At 40.7% G+C, this 21,427-nt stretch overlaps 1 protein-coding gene across 4 annotated transcripts in view; it reads left to right on the top strand.

Annotated features, from left to right (window-relative positions):
- The window catches only part of ETFA (electron transfer flavoprotein subunit alpha), a 45,244-nt gene that overhangs the window by 3,053 nt on the left and 20,764 nt on the right, over positions 1-21,427 (top strand). For 2 of the 4 annotated variants that reach the window (XM_065559567.1, XM_005311618.4), the window contains exons 2-9: positions 3,660-3,809; positions 6,670-6,751; positions 6,864-6,946; positions 8,507-8,606; positions 9,829-9,939; positions 11,124-11,225; positions 15,028-15,096; positions 16,763-16,845. In XM_065559567.1, the coding sequence (XP_065415639.1) occupies positions 3,660-3,809; positions 6,670-6,751; positions 6,864-6,946; positions 8,507-8,606; positions 9,829-9,939; positions 11,124-11,225; positions 15,028-15,096; positions 16,763-16,845 (780 nt within the window). Of the gene's footprint in view, positions 1-3,659; positions 3,810-6,669; positions 6,752-6,863; positions 6,947-8,506; positions 8,607-9,828; positions 9,940-11,120; positions 11,226-15,027; positions 15,097-16,762; positions 16,846-21,427 lie in introns of all 4 variants that reach the window. The other 2 variants (XM_065559566.1, XM_065559568.1) reach the window with 1 other exon arrangement.

The raw sequence follows: 21,427 nt of genomic DNA, 5'->3' as shown, positions 1-21,427 counted from the left end.
GCGGGATGTCTAAGTGCACCCGCGTACTGGCCAGCGGACGAGCATCCGCCGAAATGCCGCCGAGAAGCAGCGTCATCCAGAGGCGTTGCTGCTGAAATGCTGCCGATTTTTGGTGGCATTTCGGCGGCGACGCCTCTGGATGCTGCTGCTTCTCGGTGGCATTTTGGCGGATGCTCATCCGCCGCCACGGTCCTCCGTGGCTCGCCAGACGAAAAAGGTTGGGGACCACTGTGTTAAAATAATGATTCATCAGGTTGTTTGGATAAAGTTATGCCTTACCTATTTCTAAGTTTTCCTTTTTATTGGGGTTTTTAAAGTTTACAAACATGTAAATACTCAGTATTGGTATTTTTACCCAAATGGGGATGCAAAAAACCTACTAGTTCTCTCTCTGTATGATGGGGTGACATCAGAGAAGAAAAATATTTTGAATGTTAGTTCATTCTTTTTGTGCTGCTTCCAACTCCTTGTTTTGGCCTTAAAGATTGGAGGGTAAAAGCTGTTGACCTTTTTCAGATTTCAATAATGCTTTTTTATTGCACAAAAGATCTTCTTAGATCTATTTTGGACTCAACATATCTATAAATTCAATACTATTTCCCACATTTTTATAAAAATATTTGAGATCCTTGGGTGAAAGAGGGTATAAATGTAACTTTTAATTTTTCTGCATGCCTAGCAGACCCGTATTTGATTTTTCTAATATCTAGTAGTCTTTCACTAAAGGCGTGCTCTCTCTCTCTTTTTTTTTTTTTTTTCCTCTTCAGAATCTATTCTTGCTGTGCCTTTACTTATTTTACTATGTGGCATGATTTTTGATGCTGTTGAGCATTTTCAGTTCTTGTTGACTTTGGTGCAAGTTTGGGGTGTTTGGTATATCTGAAAATCTGCCCATGGTCTTTATTTTATTCTCCACTGCATCCTCAGTAGCCATTCTCTTTTTGCCTGCCATGGTCATTCACATAAATAGGTTTCCTGAAAGATGACCTGAGCACTACAATGTGTCACTTGAAACAATTGGTATTCAAATGGCCAGAGTGCAAAGGTCTTTATTGTTGATGTGAAGGTAATTTTTTTCAAACATTAATTAAAAACACACATTTAAAACTTTGGCTAGGCAGCTGGCTGATCCATATGCACCTGAATTTTTATTATACAGTACTTACAGAGCAACATGACTGAGATTTCTAAGAGTATTACAGTAGCATTATAGGTAATAAACGTTGCAAAAACAGTATATGTTGTACCCACTCAGCAGTATTTTAAAATTTCAGCATTCACTGTATGAAAAGCACCAAAATAATAAATGGTACTTTTGTAGACTAAAACAAACCTAAAGAATAGAAACCTAAAAATCTAAAATAAATTGCAATTTAATAATGCATTGCCGTGGTGATAGTCATTGAGTACTTTCATCTTCTGTATTCACTTCTGGATATTTTACTTCCTAAAACTTCTGGGTTCCCCTTTGAGGGTATGGGAAAGAAAACTCAGGTTTTCTGCATGGAAATTCCAATAGATCATTTCTATTCCTATCATATTAGGAATGCTAACATAAGGCAGGGGTCGGCAACCTTTCAGAAGTGGTGTGCCGAGTCTTCATTTATTCACTCTAATTTAAGGTTTTGTGTGATACATTTTAACGTTTTTAGAAGGTCTCTTTCTATAAGTCTATAATATATAACTAAGCTATTGTATGTAAAGTAAATAAGGTTTTTAAAACATTTAAGAAGCTTCATTTAAAATTAAATTAAAATGCAGAGCCACCTCGACCGGTGGCCAGGACCCGGGCAGTGTGAGCGCCACTGAAAATCAGCTCGCGTGCCGCAGGTTGCCTACCCCTGACGTAAGGGATAAGGTTCATGATCAAAACCCACTGTAGCTCTTGTACCTTTACACCACCTTTTGGCCCCAGGCAGCTTCTTCTCCTGGACCTGTTAGCACAGCTGTATTACCTCCTGAGCAGACTCCAAAGGACCCTGACTCTAGGGCAGTGGTCCCCAACGTGGTGCCCGCGGGCACCATGGCGCCCTCTGGGGCATCTATGTGCACCCACGTACTGGCCGGCGGACGAGTATCCGCTGAAATGCCGCCGACAAGCAGCGTCATGCAGAGGCCTCACCGCTGAAGTGCTGCCGATTTTCGGCGACACCTCTGGATGACGTTGCTTGGTGGCAGCATTTTGGCGGCAACGCCTATTGACATTGCCACTTCTCGGTGGCATTTCGGCTGATGCTTGTCCGCCAGCCACAGTCTGCGGTGGCTCGTTGTCTGGCACCTGCCAGACAAAAAAGGTTGGGGACCACTGCTCTAGGGAGTGTCCTTGGAGCAGGGGTAAGAAGTGGCACTGTGAAGGCAGATGATACCTCTTCCCTTGTATCCTCCCATACAGTAAAGATCTTGGAGGATCCTCTTGGGTGCATTGTCCTTGTGGGGCTATGTGGCACTAGGTGTGCAGGAAATGCCTGGTCTTATGTGTTGATAGGGAGAGACTTAAATATATCATGACTTAAATCCTTTGGAAAACAATGCAGGTGGTTTTATTTTTTTTAATGCACTGTGTTAGGCAACCAGTCCATATAGTTAATCCAAAAGGCTACCTGCAATAGTGTTCTGTGATTTTGTGTATGATTTGTGAGTGGCCAGTGCTTGGCTAAATTAACCTTTTATATGTAAAGAGGCTGTAGTCAAACTAAACTGAAGTATTAGTGAAATGCAGTGAAACAAAGTAACAATGTTTAGAATCCTTTGTACATTTCAGTTTGATCCTCTTCCTGTTTTTGCAATTTTGTTTTGATTTGTAAAGTGCTCCAGAACAAGTTCTAAAGAATGACCAGAGAATATAGTAAGTAGGTCGGTCAAGTGATTATTTTAAGTAGCCATATTGGACTCTACTGGGATATTGTTTGAATCATCAGAAAAGGGTTGAACATTTTAAAATAAAATATATTACTTAGATTCAAGTCTGATACAGTCCAATAGACGTTTTTATTATGGTTTCTTTAGACTGCAAACCTGCCTAAGACCCTAATTATTGGTTTGTTTTCCCAATTCCCAACAATTAATAAAGGTAAAGTAAGAATACAATATTTTTAAAAAATAAAATAAGTGCAGGTTCTTTCTCTAGGATTTCAGTCAAAGCTTTGCTTGAAAAATATATTTATTGTTTCAAGCAAATAATTATCTACTTGCCTTATAGCAGTGTGTCCTCTGATTCCCTCCCATTATGTCCTGCTTCCTTTCCCTTGTGGATTTCATCCTACAACCATCCAAATTCTTAAATTACTTCCATGTGCTCAACAACCCATTTAAGGCATTTAACCAGGCTGATCAACTGACCTAAAAAAATCTGGTTTATAAAATTGTTATCCCTAGTCCTGACCAGTATCTTCCTATCATCTCAAAATGGCTATGCAGTATATAGCCTGAAGTTCAGAAGATTGTCACTTGCTTAGTGCCTGGTACCTTCAAACTGCTTTATTAAAAATATCTGTTAGTTCAGTTGGTCTGTTCAGTGTTACTGGTTAATGTAGTTTTGTACAAATGAAATGCTTTCTATAAGGCACTAGGTGGTCTCTGTAAAATACTATAAAATATTGTTTGTTCCTTCCACATTTAATGTTAACCCTGTGTTTTTTTGTTTTCTTTTCTTTTTTAAGGCCTCATTGCTCCAGAGATTTCAGAGTACATTGGTAATAGCTGAACACACAAATGAGTCTCTTACACCCATTACACTAAATGCTATCAGTGCAGCAAAGCGGCTTGGAGGTGAAATATCTTGTTTAGTAGCTGGTACCAACTGTGAAAAGGTAAGAAACCTGATTATTTTTCTTTCTAGATGTGTTTAAACAAAGTAGTGACTACCACTAAGTAAACCAAACAAGACTTGGATCAGTTTCAAGAATAATGTTCAAGTGGGAGGAGCTATGCCAATGGTCACTAGTCCCAAGGAAATGTCCTGAATTTAAATTGTTGCTCTTCTAAACTGAAAATATGCATATAGGGTGTCGGGTTGCTTTCTTTAAACAAGTGACTATGCTAAAAGGGACTCTCAACTTACATTCTGTTTGTTTGTTTTTTAATGAAGTTTTTATAAATCCAAAGGCCAATAGAAATGTTAAAATTCCAGTTTAAATAGCTATTTAAAAACAAATATTCTCCTGTAAAGTTTGAAATCCAGGTATTGCAGCACTAAGAATCTGAAAGCAAAACTTGCTTAACTGACTTTTATTGTCCATTCTGTGAAAACGTCAAAAAGTAAACAGAGCATAAAGAATGACAAATAGAACTTTAAAAAAATCTCACTGTTAATAATCAAAGGTGTTACTAATGTAAGGATTTGTTTACCATGTATGATTAAGATGTTAGTGTTTCCTGACTTTAAAAGCATGCTACACATTAGAGAACTAATGCCTTGTGTGCTTGCCAGTACTGTTGCTTGAATTGTCTCAAGAGTCTATAGTAGACCAGTTTTGTTACATTGTCACTAAGGCTTTTGAGAATAGCCTTTTAGCACTGACACCTACAGGTCAATACAGTTTAACTGTATAAAGACTGTGGAAGTGATGTTGATCATGTCTGATCATTTGTAAAATTGAACTGAGTTAGTGCTGAATTGTTTCTCTTGTAGTGATAAGTTTTATCTTAGGCAGAGAACCATACACATGGCAAGTGACATTAAAGTTGTGGCATCCTCTCCAGTCACAAATCTCAGGAGAAGGGATTATAACTAGACTGTAAAGACTGGTTTTAAATTTAAAACCTGACATTCTAGGTCTGAGACCAGGAGCAAACATTTACTGAGTTTGAGAAAAATCTGTTTGGTTCATATTTTGTAACACCTCCATTTGCACCCCTTTTATTTTGGAGACTTTTTGCACTTATAACTAAATAGTGATGGGTGAAACTTGTTCTTTTTCAATACTCCATGTGTTGTGTGTGGTGGTGACCCAAGTTATTTTAGAAAATGATACTGCATATAACGTGAACTTTAAAAAGAAAGTTGTAAGAATGTGTACAGGTGGGACAAAAAAGTCATAATACATAAATAACTGTTATGTAGTAGCCACTTTGGTTTTCTGTCTTACAGCCCTTGTTTTGTTTTTTTGGGGGGTAAAACTGATCTTTAGGAAAGCAAGGAAGTAGTGTTGTTTGGGGCAATGCAAGTGTCTTAACACAGTTCTATCAATACACTCAATGTGATTTGCAATAACCCTTTTGTAGCTTAAAATTTGCTTTTGTGTATGTAATATAGCAAAAACATAACTGCAGATCTGAAACCTACAGCAATTCAACAGCTAATAATGTCAGACTTCAGTACAAACGATTTCTATTGTAATTAACAAGAGGACTACATCACCACTTGTTTTCCTTAGCACTTGTAACATAGGGCCTATATCATTGAAATAAATGGCACTTCCTCTGAAATCAATGAGTTTTAAGATTAAGCTCTTGAATAATTTGATTAGATCAGTTGAAGCATTAGGTTGACTGTTTTTAATAGTAATTGTTGATCACTTTTATTATAAATGTTTATACTCTTGCAGGGGTTCTCCTCCACCTTTTTTTAACTCAGATCTCACCTTAGAATTGTTTTTGAACTTGGAGGCCCCTCCACGACCAGATAGCAGTGCCTTTCATTCAAATTTGCCCTGCCCACTGCTTCATCACAACAAGGAGTGACTGAGCCAAATTTGAGTGTATAGCGTTGTTGGCATTTCAATTTTACTGTAATTACTGAAATATTTGAAGGCTCATTGTCCTACCCTGTTGAGAACTGTAGTTCCAATGTAATAACATAACCTTATTGCACACTACTATTTACATGAGGCCAGCATGTCTTATGATGGTTTCTTTTGCAGTTTTTGTCTTATTCAAAAATTGTGGAGAGGCAGCACAGTCTAGCGCAGGGGTGGGCACACTTTTTGGCCAGAGGGCCACATCAGGGTTGCAAAACTGTATGGAGGGCGGGGTAGGAAAGGCTGTGCCTCCCCAAACAACCTGGCCCCTGCCCTCTAGCCAACCCCTCCCACTTCCCGCCCCCTGACTGCCCCCCTCAGAATCCCTGACCCATCCAACCCCCCTGCTCCTTGTCCCCTGACTGCACCCTCCTGGGACCCCCTGCCCCTTATCCAACGCCCCAGCCCGGCCCCCTTACCATGCCGCTCAGAGCAGCATGTCTGGCAGCCGTGCTGCCCGGTCGGAGCCAGACATGCTGCTGCACTGCCCTGAAGAAGCGCGCAGCCCCGCTGCTCAGAGTGCTCCCCATGCAACAGCATGGCTGCAGGGGAGGGAGGACAGTGGGGGAGGAGCCGGGGGTTAGCCTCCCCGGCTGGAAGCTCAAGGGCTAGGCAGGATGGTCCCGTGGGCCAGATGTGGCCTGCGGGCTGTAGTTTGCCCACCTCTGGTCTAGTGTATTGGCCCTGGACTGGGAGTCAAAGACCTGTGTTCTGTTCCAGTGAATTCTGCCACTGACCAGCTATGTGACCTTGGGCAAATCTACCCTTCTGTTTCACTCCTGTCTTTGTCTTGTCTATTTAGATTGTGAGCTCTTTGGGGAGGGCACTGTCTCTTACTATTTGTTTGCACAGTGCCTAGCGCCCTGGGGCCCTAAGTTCAATTGGGCCTCTAGGTGCTGGTGTAATACTACTACTATTTTTGTAATCTTAGGTAGCAGAAGAGCTCAGCAAAGTACAGGGCATTGCAAAAGTTCTAGTGGCTCAGCATGATGTATACAAAGGATTTCTACCAGGTGAGCATTATTTGTATACAGCCAAAAATAGTCTGGTGTCATTCTTAGCAATGAAAACTGTAATTGAAAATATAAATGAGACTGTTGTAAACTGTGACATGTTTTTCCTCAGAGGAGCTGACTCCATTGATTCTGGCAACTCAGAAACAGTTTAATTACACACACATCTGTGCTGGAGCATCTGCTTTTGGGAAGGTGAGCAGATAAGAAACGCACACAAATCTGTAGCATGTATGAGGCTAAGAGCCCATTACATGTAAGTGTGAGTCAGAAATCTGTGAAAGATTTTTCATATATTCTGTAGCCATGTTGGACTTTTCTGAAATGTTACAGCAGTGTAAAAGAGCAATTTAAAGCAAGTGTTTAATTGTAATATATTAGTCATAGTATAAATTTTGCTTTCTATGTGGATGTTTAATAAAACAAATAGGAACTAGAGATCTGAAACCATTATGCCTTCCGAAAAGAGAGACTAGTATAAAAAGCTAGCTGTGGTAGCTCTTATTTTACTTTAAAGTAAAAATTAGCTTCTTTGTATTCAGTTGTGCCATTTGCATCGATGAAGAAGGAAAGCATGCATGCCTTTTAGCACTAAACTGTTTTGGGTTTTTTTACATATGTCTATGGAGTAATGCAGTCTAGAGTATAAAAATTTTTTAAATTGTGCATGAAAACCACTAACTCTGTTTTATATTTTTTAAAATGTAAGTGCAACTCTCTTTTTTTTTTTTTTTTGGTTTTACTTTGTCTTTCACATAAGTATTCCATTAGTAATTCGATCTGGCTTCCCTTAGATGAGCTTTCACTTGCAATCAGTATCCGTCTTTATATGTGTTTTAGTTTAGTTTCTTTAGATGCTTTTTGTCCCAATGCAAATTTTCTTGGCAGCTCTGACTTGATATTTAGCTGGCTAAAAATGGTAGCTTCAGCTTTCTTGTCTTAAGATCTTGGTATGAAGAACCTATTCTCCTAACACCTAACTCTGACCTCTTTGTTTACATTGAGTAGTAATTTTCTGTGGGAGTAATTCAGTGTACCTATTCCTGTAGTAAGGTACTACTTAACATGACTAAAGGTACCAGAAGTGTGCCTGTATTTTGTGCAAGTCAGGGGGAAGAACTTAACCCTTGTACTCCTTATTACATATAAGAATTGTGCGCCTTCTATATTTAAAAACATCAGGGAGGATGCTAAGTACATATTTTGTAGTCCACTATATATTAAAAAAGTGTCTTTCTTAAATTTTGTAATTTTAAGATATTGTCAATTTGGTTTTTTTTGTGTCTGCTCAAGTACAGATTTGTTCCTCACTCTTGGTATTTGGGAAATAACTTCTAAATCTATTTAAAAAAACCCCACAACCTTACTCGTCAGAATCCAGCAATCCATAACTGTCAATTTTGGGAGCAAATGGCATCTATATTCAGTTTTAAACTATTAAAGCAAATAAGCATCATAATTCAACATATTGAATTAAGGGTTTACTTACTGTAAGTCTCATAAAATTTCTAATGCTGTTACAGTAATGGGCTTTCATTTGACTGCAAAGGCTACATGAGTAGCCATACTAGAAGTCTATGGTTTTGTGCGTCCTTTCACAGATAGCATTATATAAAAGTTAAAATTAGGGCACTGAATGTATTTTAATTATAGTTCATATGCCAAGCAGATTTATTTTAACTTTCCTTACATATTTAGGGTACAACCTGTCAGCATTTAGAACATTTTGCTAACTTCTCATATTTAACTTTTTAGAATCTTCTTCCCAGAGTGGCAGCTAAACTTGATGTTGCCCCTATTTCTGACATCATTGAGATTAAATCACCTGACACTTTTGTGAGAACTATTTATGCAGGTGAGCAATACAAGACTGTGTGTATGCTGTACAATAAGGACCTGATCCTGCTTACCTGTGTTACCAAAACTCCCATTACTATAACTTGGGATGTGTAAGGAATTTCAAGATAGTGTCCTAAATCGCTATGGTTAACCAGAATGAAACTAGAAAACAGAAGTTATTTTTGTAAAAACACATAGAATTTTCCCTGGTACTATAGGATTGCAGCTCAGAAACCAGATCTAGCATTTTAATTAACTATCTCTGGTGATGTTTTTCATACATATTGTATTTCTCTGTTAATGTACTTCTGATCAGATTTTGCAAAATGTAAGACATTCAGATAACTGTCTGACTTTATTTAATATGGCTAGCATTAGTTCTGATTTCAGATATCCATAAGGTTATTTTTCGTAGTTGTGTAGACATTGATCTGATTATTTGTAATATTTAATTGACTTTCTTTAGTAATCATTTGCAATCTTTGTTTCAATCATAGTTCTCTAATGCCTGTCTGATCCTATGTTTTAATTTTTTAAATTTAGACATGAGCTCATTAGCCTGTTTCTTAAATTTTATTGTGAAAGGATTTTCTTTCCTTAGCCTACATGGTATCTTGTGATAATTGTGATATTACATTTGAGACATGACATAGATGAATTGCAATGCATTTTAAATTGCTTCCTTGTAATTCACAGATTTAAGATTTTTTTTTTAATGGGTAGCTGATATTCTAGCATTTCTTTCCCCTCCACTGTTCCTAACACCTCCAGTTGAGAAAGATTAAGTTAGTTAAGATATCCAAAACCAAATGTTTGATGTAGTGGGATTGGTTTTTTCCTTAAGTCATGTGACAGTTTAAAAGGCCTGTTCGTGAAATGGAGGCTTTTCATATTCTGTTATGAAGTTAAAATCCTGATCTTTGAAATGTAAAAATACCTAAAAGTGGAGCGCTCATTTGAATGCAGTCATGCTGCTCTGATCAGAAAGGGGAAAAGCATTCTCTCCATACTAGCATGTTTCTCAAATCGTGTGTGATAGGAAGGAAATGTTAAAATATTTGTAAAATGCAGTTTTAAGCCTCCTGATTTTCTGATTTTGGTGACCTAAAACGGCAATTTTAGGGAGATAATCTTGTGATTTTTTTTTTTTAACACTGCATTTTCTGCTAGAAGGACTAGTATTTCTTATGATTCACTGATACTCTGTTCTATGTTTTTTTGCAAAATATCTTTCCTAGGAAATGCTCTGTGTACTGTGAAGTGTGATGAAAAAGTAAAAGTGTTTTCTGTACGGGGAACCTCTTTTGAAGCTGCACCAGTGAGCGGTGGAAGTGCTAGTGTAGAAAAAGGTGGGTGTTTACTTCGATATATTTTCATCTTTTGGTTTTAGTTTTGTGCAAAGCATAACTTGAGTTCACAGCATTTCTTATCAAAGTAAACTAATTATTATAATCTTTGTATTGTGCTTAAGAGCTTGTACTTTTTAGTTTTGCTAGCAAAGGAAAGATACATATTGTCTGTCCACTTGCCGTTTCTCCTCTTCTGATCACACCTGTCTAGTAACTATTTCACTCATTATGCCTGCTTTTTGGCCTTGTGCTGCAGCAACCTTACAAGTTGTCTATATTTAAAGTTGAACCAGTTTAAGTTTAAATTGCTTTAAAAACCAACTTGGTTAAGTTAGTGCAAAACAGTCTGAACATTCCCATTTTGATTTAATCCGGTTCTCTATCAATTTAGCTTAAATTGATTTCTTATCACATTAAGATAAATTGATAAACTGATTTAAATCAGATCGAATGTCCCAGACTATGTTTTGCACCAGTTTTAAATAAACTAGTTCAAAATAACACTTTCAGTTAAACCAGTGCAACTTTGAATACAGACAAGGCCCTAGTCACACATGTCCTTTCTTGGTCTGGGGCCATTCAAGACCGTTCCATACATCTGCCAGAGGGAGTCAGTAGCACCATAAGTATTGCATTTTCTCATCAATGATAATATTCAGGGATGTTCAACTACCGCCTCTGAATCCTTCTCCAGCATTGACCTTGTCAACTCAACTCTGATCAATTAATATTAGCATGTTGCACTGTCATTAGATCACTTAGCCAGCTTGACTCTCTCTCTCTCTCTCTCTCTCTCTCTCTCTCTTTTAATAATATTTGAGCTGCTTCTGCTAAGGAGATACATTATGTGTGTATATTACAAGCCTTCATTTTAGTCCAGTTTAATATGCAAAGTGAAAATAGTTTTCAGTAAACTTTGCACATAGTACTACAAATGAAATTTAAATTATATATAAGTATAATACAGAGGTAAATTATCTTAGTGGCTAATAAATGGACTTGTAGTTTAAAGACAGTTGGGCAGTTATGAAAGGAATTATTATGGAGGCATATGAATAGAATCAGTGCTGGAAGGGATTCCTGGTCACTTGGTTTCTTATGTAGTACTTTAGCTTAAAGCAGAAAAAATATTGCAGTTTTAAAAAATTAAGAAACATGTACTTTTTAACATGTCACATAAGCAGTAACGGCTCCATCACCAGTTGGTCAGTCTGAATGGATTGAGCAGAAGCTAACAAAAAGTGATCGGCCAGAGCTCACAAGTGCAAAGGTGGTCGTATCAGGTGGTAAGTAGATAATATTTAAGTAGTGCTGAGTTTCAGTTAAACTAATAGCTGTAGCAGAACTCCATCTTGACCTGCTCTGCTGTGTCTAGATCAGGCCTGCACAACTCGTAAAGTGGCGAGGGCCATATTACTCCAAAGAAAACAGCTGAGGGCCGAACCCCCCCCCCCAGCGCTGCCGAAACACACCCCCAGCCCCCCTGAAATACAACACACACACCCCAGCCCCACCTGCCCTGCAGAAACAAACCTTCCTTCCCCAGTGCCGCCCCACCGAAACAGCTGTGGGCCGAAAAGGAAGGTTTGGGGGGGAGGGAGGGTGCTACTTTTAGTAAGAATTTTTCAATTAAAGTAAACAATTGTATGTATGGCACACTGGGAAGGCACTGACAGTGTGTGGAAGCCTGTAGTGTAGAGGGGGGAAAGAAACGGTGTGCATAGGGTGACCAGATCACAGCAGTAAAATAGGACCCACCCCCTCCCCACTTGACCCCACCATCACACCCCTCTTCACCCCTTAGCCCCCACACTGGCTTGCTGCATCCCTCCTAGTCAGTCCCCCACCCACCACTTGCCTCCTTTCTCCTCCTCCCTCCCCTGCCAGAAACCCCCATGCCCGCCCCTAGAACTCCTGCTGGCTCACTGCTCGCCTCTTTGCCCACCTGCCACTTGCCCACCCGCTCGCCTCCAGCTCGCCCCCTCGCCTCCCCTAAGTATAAACCCTGATTCAAAGACCCAGGGGTCACTATATTACTGCACACAGCAGTCAATCAATGCAGTTGTAGATAAATCTCTGCATTATGCATTTTTGTATAACTTTTATGATTTTGTATTGAACCTTGGTAATATGTTATAGCAGGCTTCTAAGGTAGTATAATTAAGGTAAAAGAAAAATGTCTTTTTGCTAGAAGTAGAATAAGATCTCCCCCCACACACTTTGTAATCAATTGCCTTGTTGAATGAATGAGGTGTGAATGAGGAAACTGTGGAAGGCAAGGACCTCCAGACAGCTACAACCCTTGGAGAGGGGATGGGAGCCAGACCAGATCAGGCCCAGTGCTGCTCGCTCACCCGGATGTAATGGGCCAGTGGTAGCCACTCCATAGTTTAGACTGATCCTAACTTACAACTAAGATTCATTTTTAACTTCCGTGTAACTTCTCCAAAAAATTACCAGATCCCCTGAACTCTCCTAGGCCAGGTAGGATTTGTCTGGGAGGTTTGGTAACCTTCAGAAAAGGGGTTTTGCAATTAAGGTATTTCACAAATATCCATTATTCCCTTTCTGAACATTTTCCCAGCTTCCTACCCCCAAAATGGCTTGGCCCCAAACACCAGGTGTCTGGCTGAGTTGGATGAGGGCCTCTGGGTGTTACTGGGGGAGAGCGGAGGGATCACAAAGATCTGTGTCATGTTTATAACATTGACTCTTTAAATTATTTAAACTGCCCTTCTGCTGAGTCTTGGCTCTGTGGCAAGGGCTGCTCCGCAGAGGAAGAGCTGGGGGCCTGGATCAGGTGGGATGTGGCTAGGATTCTTGGGGGTAGGGCAGGGCAGGCAGGACGGTGAGGAACAGGGAAGAATGATATGGCTGTGGGGTTGGATCCCTGAACTGTTCATTTGTAGACTGTCCTGCCTTTGGGTTTTTAGGGGAGCTGTCGAATATTTGTAAGTGAGATTTGTTGATGGGCTTTTAACTGGGCTCCTCTAAAATTGACAGCTTAACTTTTCAGCTAATGAAGTGGTTCGGATTTATGTGCAGTATGTCATAGTTCTCTCTTCTCTAACGTGGGGATGGACATTTGATTTGATCCTGTCCTCCCTTTGCCTTTGCACTGCTGGGGACAGACTTAGCTGCACAAGTTCCCAAAGTGTGGTGGGATTGAGTCCAGAGAGCTGGGTGTGTGTGCACATGGGGCCAGCTTCTTCTGACTGCGAGATAGAAACAGGGGCGGCTCCAGGCACCAGCGCAGCAAGCGCGTGCCTGTGGTGGCAAGCCCCGGGGGCGGCCTGCCAGTCGCTGTGAGGGTAGCAGTCAGGCTGCGTTTGGCGGCATGCCTGCAGGAGGTCCGCCGGTCCTGCGGCTTCAGCGGCAATTCGGTGGCAGGGACGCTGAAGGCATGGCACCGGCAGACCTCCCGCAGGCATGCCGCCAAAAGCCGCCTGACTGCCATGCTTGGGACAGCAAAAACCATAGAGCCGCCCCGGATAGAAAGAAGCTAAATATACATTTAAACGTCGTCCTAAGGTGGCTTTTCCATGGAAGCAGTTGCTGCAGTGATATCAGGCACATGAACCCATGAGGCAGTCCCTGCATTAACCAGTTTTCCACACTATGAAAAAGTTGAAGAACCCCTGATCCAAACACAGCAGCCTGTCTGGTCCTGGGATTAGCAGAGATTCCCCCCAGAGACTGTCAAGCCTTAATGACCCAGTTTTCTTTACCACCCTGGGGCAGTTACTTGAACATTTGGGACTGTCGGGGGCATTCTGCCATTTCCCTCTCCCAATTGCGTCCCCCCCCCCCCCTCCGGCTCACCTACTCACCCCCCACCACTGTCCACCTGCTCGCCTCCTCAGCCACCCCCTCCCCCGCCACTGGCTCATCTGCCCCCCCCCGCTCACCTCCTCAGCCGCTGGTGTAGCAACAGAAAAACTTAGCTCTCCCAATTGCTCCACTACCACTGCCCGCCCGCTCACCTCCCCTCCCCCGCTGCCGGCTCACCTGCCCCCCCGCCACTGCCCGCCCACTTGCCTCCTCAGCCCCGCCACCCCTCCCAGCTCGCCTACTCACCCCCTGCTACCTGCTCGCCTCCTCAGCCCCCCTGCCCCACTGCCAGCTCACTTGCCTGGCCTCTTACCTTCTGCCACTGCCCCCCCTTCCTGCCGCTGGCTCACCCTCACTCTCCACCCTGCCACTGGCCCCTTTACCACCCCGTCCACCCAACCAACCGGCTGGCCGCGGCCGGCCGGCCAGCTGTTGGCTTGCCTACACCCCTCCCGCGGGCCGCACAGTGAGCCCACCTTCTCACTCCCCCCCCCCTCCCCCCCCGCGGGCCGCACAGTGAGCCAACGCAGGCCGCATGTTGTGCAGGCCTGGTCTAGAGATTATTTTATTTACAGTATGTGGCTCTCTTTTTGGGAAGAGGGCAGATGCCCAACATCATGTAAACCGCAAACTGTGAAAGCTTGTAACAAATGCTGACAAATATTTTAAGGTCCTCATCACATTTAGCAATTCTGCAAATTTAAAGAGATTCATGCAAATATTTTTAGATCCAAATGTGACCTGCATTCAAATTAGTACAACCAGTGTACAATAGCTCAAGAATTATCTGTTAATTAAAAATTCATAACATTATACCCAAGCAAGAAAATAAAAAGCTACATGACGTATTTTTATTTATTTTTTTTGCTCTGCAGTAAGAGAGCTATATAACTAAAGCCAGCAGAGGGAGCACAAATTGACAACAAATCCTGTTCCCAGACTTTAGAGAGAATTGATGATGCTGTTGACAACTAAGGAGGCAAACAAGACAGGGCAATGCTGATGCATGGATAAGAAATAACCACATATTAATCAAATGGAACAGAGCAAAATCTGTATGAATTGAAATTTTTATTTTCAAGATTCATAGGGGTGCTTAGAACTGTTGAGTAAAATGTCAAAAGTACCCCTTGCAAAAAGTACTTGAGTGCCTCTGTGAATACAAGTATTGGTAATGTGTGTCATGTATGCATACATTCTCTATTACAAGGTGTTTGAACAGAATATCAAATGTCTCCTTCCTTTTTTACCTTTAAGGGCGAGGTTTGAAGAGTGGTGACAATTTCAAACTGTTATATGACCTTGCAGATCAGTTGCATGCTGCAGGTAAAAAAATTTTTTCTTGTTTTAATTGTGGGTGTTTGAAACTGACACAAAAGAACAAGGCTTGATCACATTAGTGTTTTTTGATAGTCTTTAAAAATCCCATCCAACTACTGATGTAAAATTGCTTTTTGTCTAGGCATTATGGTCTGTTTTGCCATTGATGGCATCTTAACACTGTAAAAAGGAAACACTCTCTTTTCTTCAGGCTGCATGAGTTTGGGTAAAATATCTGAATGGTACCCTTTGTAAGCAGAAAAACTCAACATGGGGAAATTTTTCATATGTATTTTTAAATGGCAATATCACTTAAAGTTTTGGATTCAAAACTTCTTTGCTATGTACAGCATAGGTATTCAAATTCAGACATTCAATGAAAATGGAATACATTAAAGTAATTTTGAATATTCAAGTATAATTATGAATGTCTTTGCTAAATGTAAATTTGTGTCTGTTCATGATTAAAAATACCCAAAGATTAATATTAGCCATTGAAACATTTTAGTATTGTTTTTTTGGGTAAATGATGAGGTGGTATGTCACTAAAAGGAGCACCCTTTAACTTAATCTAGTCCATTAAAAAAGGTGAATTAAAAATAGCTTTAGGTATTGCATCTGCACCAGAGCTCCCCTGACAGTTTGTGGTTTTACAGTCACATTTTCTAACTTTTATTTTTTTTAAGTCTTTCCCCTCTGTTAATCTGATACAAACAGGAAAAACTGACTGCATAATGTGGTGGCAAAATATACAAAGTAAAAAAATATTTTCTCTTTATTCAGCTATAGTTATTTTTAGATTTTAAATGCAACAATGAGTAGATATTTTCAAACATGGTTTTGTTCTAAATTGACCTGTTAATTGACTTTTAGGCAATGTTTAGACTAGGGGTGACCAAACTTACTGACTCTCCAAGCCGCATATGATAATCTTCAGTAGTTCAAGAGCCGCAGGGCATGCCTGCCAGGGCTCGGGGCTTCTCCCCCATGGGACACACCTGTCGGTGCTTCAGCTCAGCTCCTGCTGAAGCCCCGAGTCCCAGCAGGCATGGCTCAAGCCCCAGTGTCCCCCATGCGGGGCTAAAGCCCTGAGAACTCCCCCACCACAGGGCAGAAGCCCCTACCCGCCTTCCCTACCCCCCCACCCCCGTAGGTGGAGAATGCGAGGAGGCCGGGGGGCTCTGAGCTGCACTTTAACTGTAAAAGAGCTGCATGTGGCTTACGAGCCATGGTTTGGCCACACCTGGTTTAGACACTTTAGTTTACAAATAAAAGAAAAATCAAATTTAAGCAAAATATTTATGATAACTGACCTCTTATCTCCATGGGACCTGATATGATACAAACATATCATACAAGGTAGATGAAGAGTAAGGGAAAGCACTTGTGTGCAAATATTTTTTTGATGAAGTGAAGGGTGGAAATATGCCAGACTTAAATATACAACTCTTTGGTGGTAGGAGTAGGGATTTCCTGTTGCTTATGAAATGCATTAGCACTTAATAACTAGAAACTTCAATCAGTGGTACAGAGAGAGTACTATAAGAATATAATCTTAGGAGGGAAATTTTCAAATACATGCCATTGCATGGGACTCTTTGCTAATATACAAACTAAATTTGGCTAGCTAATATTTTAAGAGAAAACACTGAAAATATTTTCTTTCAACCAGTTGGTGCTTCCCGTGCAGCAGTTGATGCTGGCTTTGTTCCCAATGACATGCAAGTTGGACAGACAGGCAAAATAGTAGCACCAGTAAGTATGGAAATATCTATCTTTTTCATAAGAGAACTGTATGTATTCCATGTCATTAATAAAAATATAATCATGTATTTCTAATGTAATGCATATAATAGTCAAGATTTAATATTGAACCTAGCAGCAGCATCCAAGTACCTCCTATAAAAAAGGCACCTTGCATTTTTAAGGTCACAACAACAGAACTCCTGGTGTAACGTTTTTTCCACTTATTGTTCACCTGAAGTGTTCGGCAAGTTACCTCAAGTAGGTGTCTGTATGCTGGATTCCTTTCAGTTGTCTGTGTGAACATGTTGCATCTTTCAAGAGAAGTCATTGATCTACTGAATGCCATCATGGCTGGCATTGGCTTCTAATTCTGTGGCTCCTATAACTTTAACTAGTAATTTTGTAGTTAGGCACTTTACAGAGCTGTTCCTCATATGCACACTAATGATGTGGTGTTCTAAGCTCTTAGGTAACTCTTACTGAATTGTTGCACTGTGTGCTAAGCAAAGCTTGTGCAACATATGAAAATGCCAGAACATCAAGCATCAGAGAGCCTGTTGGATTACAAGTTTATGGGAAATAAACAAGGAATGTTGACTATATTGCAAAGTGCTAGTTCAGGGACATCTCAGCTGTGAAATGGTTTATAAAAGTCAAGGATCACGGAAGCATTAGAGGGCATTCTAGGGACATCTAAGCTTTTTTGATCTTCAGCCCTAGAGGCAGTTATGAAAAGTTGGAATAGAAAAGACTAATTTTTGGAGGTAGAAGGCTCACTCCAGATGACTGATCACATCACATCAGCAACTTGTAAAAGCTATAAGAAACTCATATAGTCTTGGTGACCGTAGTTAGACTATCAAAATAATTTGGAGTGGATAGACGAGGCTTACTATTTTGTCAATAAATTAATCTTAATTGATGCAACCATGTGGATGTAAATGAGACAGTTAAGAAATCCTTTGATCAGCATTTTGCTATATTTACTCCTATTTCTTTAAATAGCATTAAAACTTAAAACTTTTTTTAATTGAAAGAATTGTTCCAAGTTAACTATAGTCCCAAATCACAGGTCAAAAATGCAATATACTGTAACTTAGACATTAAAAATAGTTTATGTATCTGTGAGTTGGTATTTAACCAAGCTGAACTGATAGTAAAAAGGTTAGTTACTAATTTGAAGAGAGAATTTTGTACCATAATGCATGCATACCTTAGATGTGAAAAGGTCTAAAAATGCATGTACTTGACCTCCAATGAATCTTTCCTACTGAAAGTTAACTAGTTCAAGCTTGTAGTCAATTCAGTTCTTTAGCTAGAGAGTATGTCTTTATAGCTGAAGAGGAGGTTCACCTAGAAAAGTAATATAATTGGATTCTCTGAAATAGAATAAAGGGATACTAGATACAGAACAGTCATCGGAAAGAGGTGCCTGCAAGCTTTGCTATGAAGATAGTTTAGCAGGAGCCTATAGTATAGTATTCCTGGCTCTCTGAGCTCTGGTCAAGTGTAGGTAGTCTCTTGGTCTATTCAAGGCCGTGATCAAGTGTCTTTGACGTTTTTGGTCTTTTCGCCTCGAGATGAAAACCTTGTCTTTGCTTCTGGGACCTTGAAGTGAAAAAATTCTCTGTTATTCTGAAAGTTTTTACTTGAGTGCAGTCACAAAGCAACCTTGTATATTAAGTAATCACATTACTTGATTCCTTAGTTTTCCACTCAGATTAGATAGAATTGAATTCTGACTTAAATCATGCATCGCTGTATTTGTTGTAAAAAGCAGGAAATGACTCTGCTACAAGAAACTGCTGGAGTGTGAGATGTCTGCTTTTCTGTGCTTTTTAGTTTCTGGGGGGAAAAGTGTTTCAGTGTATGCTCTTGCTATTCTATTTATAGCTGCTTACATAGCCCCAGTGGGGGACTGGGATGGATCTGGAATTGGGTTTGTTGTTAAGGACTAGGAAGGTGGAGACTAATTCTGAGAGCTTAGAGGCGGGGAAGAAGGGTGTGAGTCTTGCTTCTTTTTGCCTTCTAATGGGGGGAGGTGCTTTCGTCCTGTTAATTGGTGAAGAAGGTAATGCTCTGGGATACGTATTTTTCTTTCCTTATTTTTTTTCTGTGGATGTGATTAGAGGGGAGAAATTTTGGTCCTTGACCCTTAATTTTTCCTTGGCTGACTGACTACAGATTTAAGAACCCAGCTCAGCTAGTGCATCACGGGACACTCTGTGAATCCCCACAGTCTTATGAGGTGGTTTTTTTGCACAGATAAGAGCTTTTCCGAAATGCTAATATGCTAATACATGACCATATTGCCAATTTTATTGTTTTTTAAACGACACACATTCTTCTTGGAATGTTCCTAGAAAACTTCCATAAAACCTTTCACTTTTCTTCAGTGACTGGAGAAATTAGTTGAATAAGAAACTCAAATACAAATGTTCCATTATGGACATGAGACTTAAGTCTGTGTGCAGTACATTTCATGGTACACTTTAACTTTCACAATAGCTTTGTGTTTGTAAAATCATGTACCGTATATACTTGTTCATAAGCCGAATTTTTTTTAGTAAAAAAGGGAAGCACCAGAGAAGGGGGTCAGCTTATGAAAGGGTATAGAGAGGGAGAGGTGGGACACAGCCCCTCCCCCCAACAGAGGGAGCAAGGAGAGGCAGCAGAGCCAAAAGGGAAGAGGCGGGGCCAGAGTGTCTCTGCTTCTGGCCACGCTGCTCTCCCCCCAGTCTCTGAAGCAGCTGCAGCTCCGGGGCTGGCAGGCTGCAGCTGTGGCGCTCGGCCCCACCCCCCAGAGCAGGCTGTGGCCGCGCCACCTGGCCCAGCCCACCGGAGCATGCTGCGGCCGTGCTGCTGGGCCCAGCCCGCTGGAACATGCTGCGGCTGCACTGCCCGGTCTGGCCCGCCAGAGCAGGCTGTGGCCACGCTGCCCAGTCTGCTGGAGCAGCTCCAGCCAGGCCAGAGACATCCTCCCCAGATAAGGTGGGAAGGGATGGGATGGGGAGAGTGTGGGGGTCCTGGGCTAGGGGTAGGGTCATGTGGGGGCCGGTCACAGGGGTTACTCCCCTGACTCCCAGCTTCTTGCTCCCCCCCCCACCCCCCCCCCCACAAAAATTTCCCCACCAGTTGCTGTCCTGGCCCGTCAGGGTAAGCAGCTGGTGCAACGGGACACTTTGTTTACTTAGGTTTATCTCCGTGCCTGCAGATGCTGGAGGTAAACAAATCATCTCGGCCCACTAGCGGTTTATTCTGATGGCCCGGGAGCCAAAGTTTGCTGACCCCTGAATTATAGAGTCGGCTTATGAACAGGTTATACACATTTTCCATTTTTACTTATCCATTTTGGGGGGGCCGGCTTATAAACTAACTGGCTTATGATCGAGTATATACAGTACTTTCATTCTTGAGTTTCATGTATTTTATGGTTGACTGGAGCTGTTGTAATGTTGCTCTTGTATATTTTTGAGGAGTTGTTCCAGACTTTTTACGACATTGAGGTTTATTACTTTAATTTAATGTAGACTTTGTTACTGTTGACTCCAAATGTCTGTTACGCTAGCAATATTTTCTTGAAACTTTTGATATCCAAATAAAAACTCCCCTACTGGGCATTTTAGCATATAGATAAGGAGGCAAGTTATGTTAAGATTATCTGTGAACTCAGAGAATATTGTTAGGCATAAGCAGTAGCATGTGTCTGCTGAATCTTAAGCTAAAATCTTTCTTACTAATTGAAAAATCCTATGTATCCAATTTAATTTAATATTAATTAGTGACAAGAAACCTTATTTTGTGTTCTTTGTTTTAAGAGTATGTTGCTTACAAAAAGACAGTCATCTATTACATTGACCATATAAAAATTCTGCTAATGTATGGAATTTGTTCCTTAAAATAAGTACCATGTGCTGTCCCTGTTTTACTAGTGTTTTTTTTTCTTTCTTTTTTCTTTTTTAACTCTTTTTAGGACACTCAAATTAAATAGTTTTGGATACTCAATTTGCTACAAGTCTTTTTGTGAATGCCTGAATATTTGATTAGACTTTTAGATTATTGTAAATATTCATTACACTAATGTAGTTTGGAAAATTACTGCATTCCCAAACAGGTGAACTTATTCTTGCTGAACTGATGGGGAATTTTGTTCCGAAGCAGAGATTTCAATTTACGCAATTAAAATATACCCACCTGCATAGATGTCCACTAAAAGCTAGTGTGTAGGTAAATACAATACTGTGTTTATCAACTGCTTAGATACATGAAAACAAGTACTTATGTCCCATTTATGATAGTATTCCACTTAGAAAAGAACACCTTGGTGTTTCATGGAGATTTGAGCTATTAGCATTAGCAGTGTTGCTGTCCTATAATGGTGTGTAGACTTGTTCTTGAACTGGCACATGGCAGGACTTTCTGTCTAGCATTTAATCATTAAAGCTATTGAATTTTGAAGCTGTTAAACTTGTAAGCTCCTTCACAGAGGGTATATGAGGGGCAGTAAATTGTTGTAAACCTTATGTAGTGTCCTGCAAAACCTTGAAGTTGGGGTGGCTGGATGAGGGTTAGAGATGCTATAGGAGAGGCA

This window comes from Chrysemys picta, chromosome 10 (assembly GCF_011386835.1).
Source record: "Chrysemys picta bellii isolate R12L10 chromosome 10, ASM1138683v2, whole genome shotgun sequence".
NCBI lineage: Eukaryota > Metazoa > Chordata > Testudines > Emydidae > Chrysemys > Chrysemys picta.
Note: the sequence above shows the minus strand (reverse complement) of the source record. Positions and strands in the feature narration are given on the sequence as shown.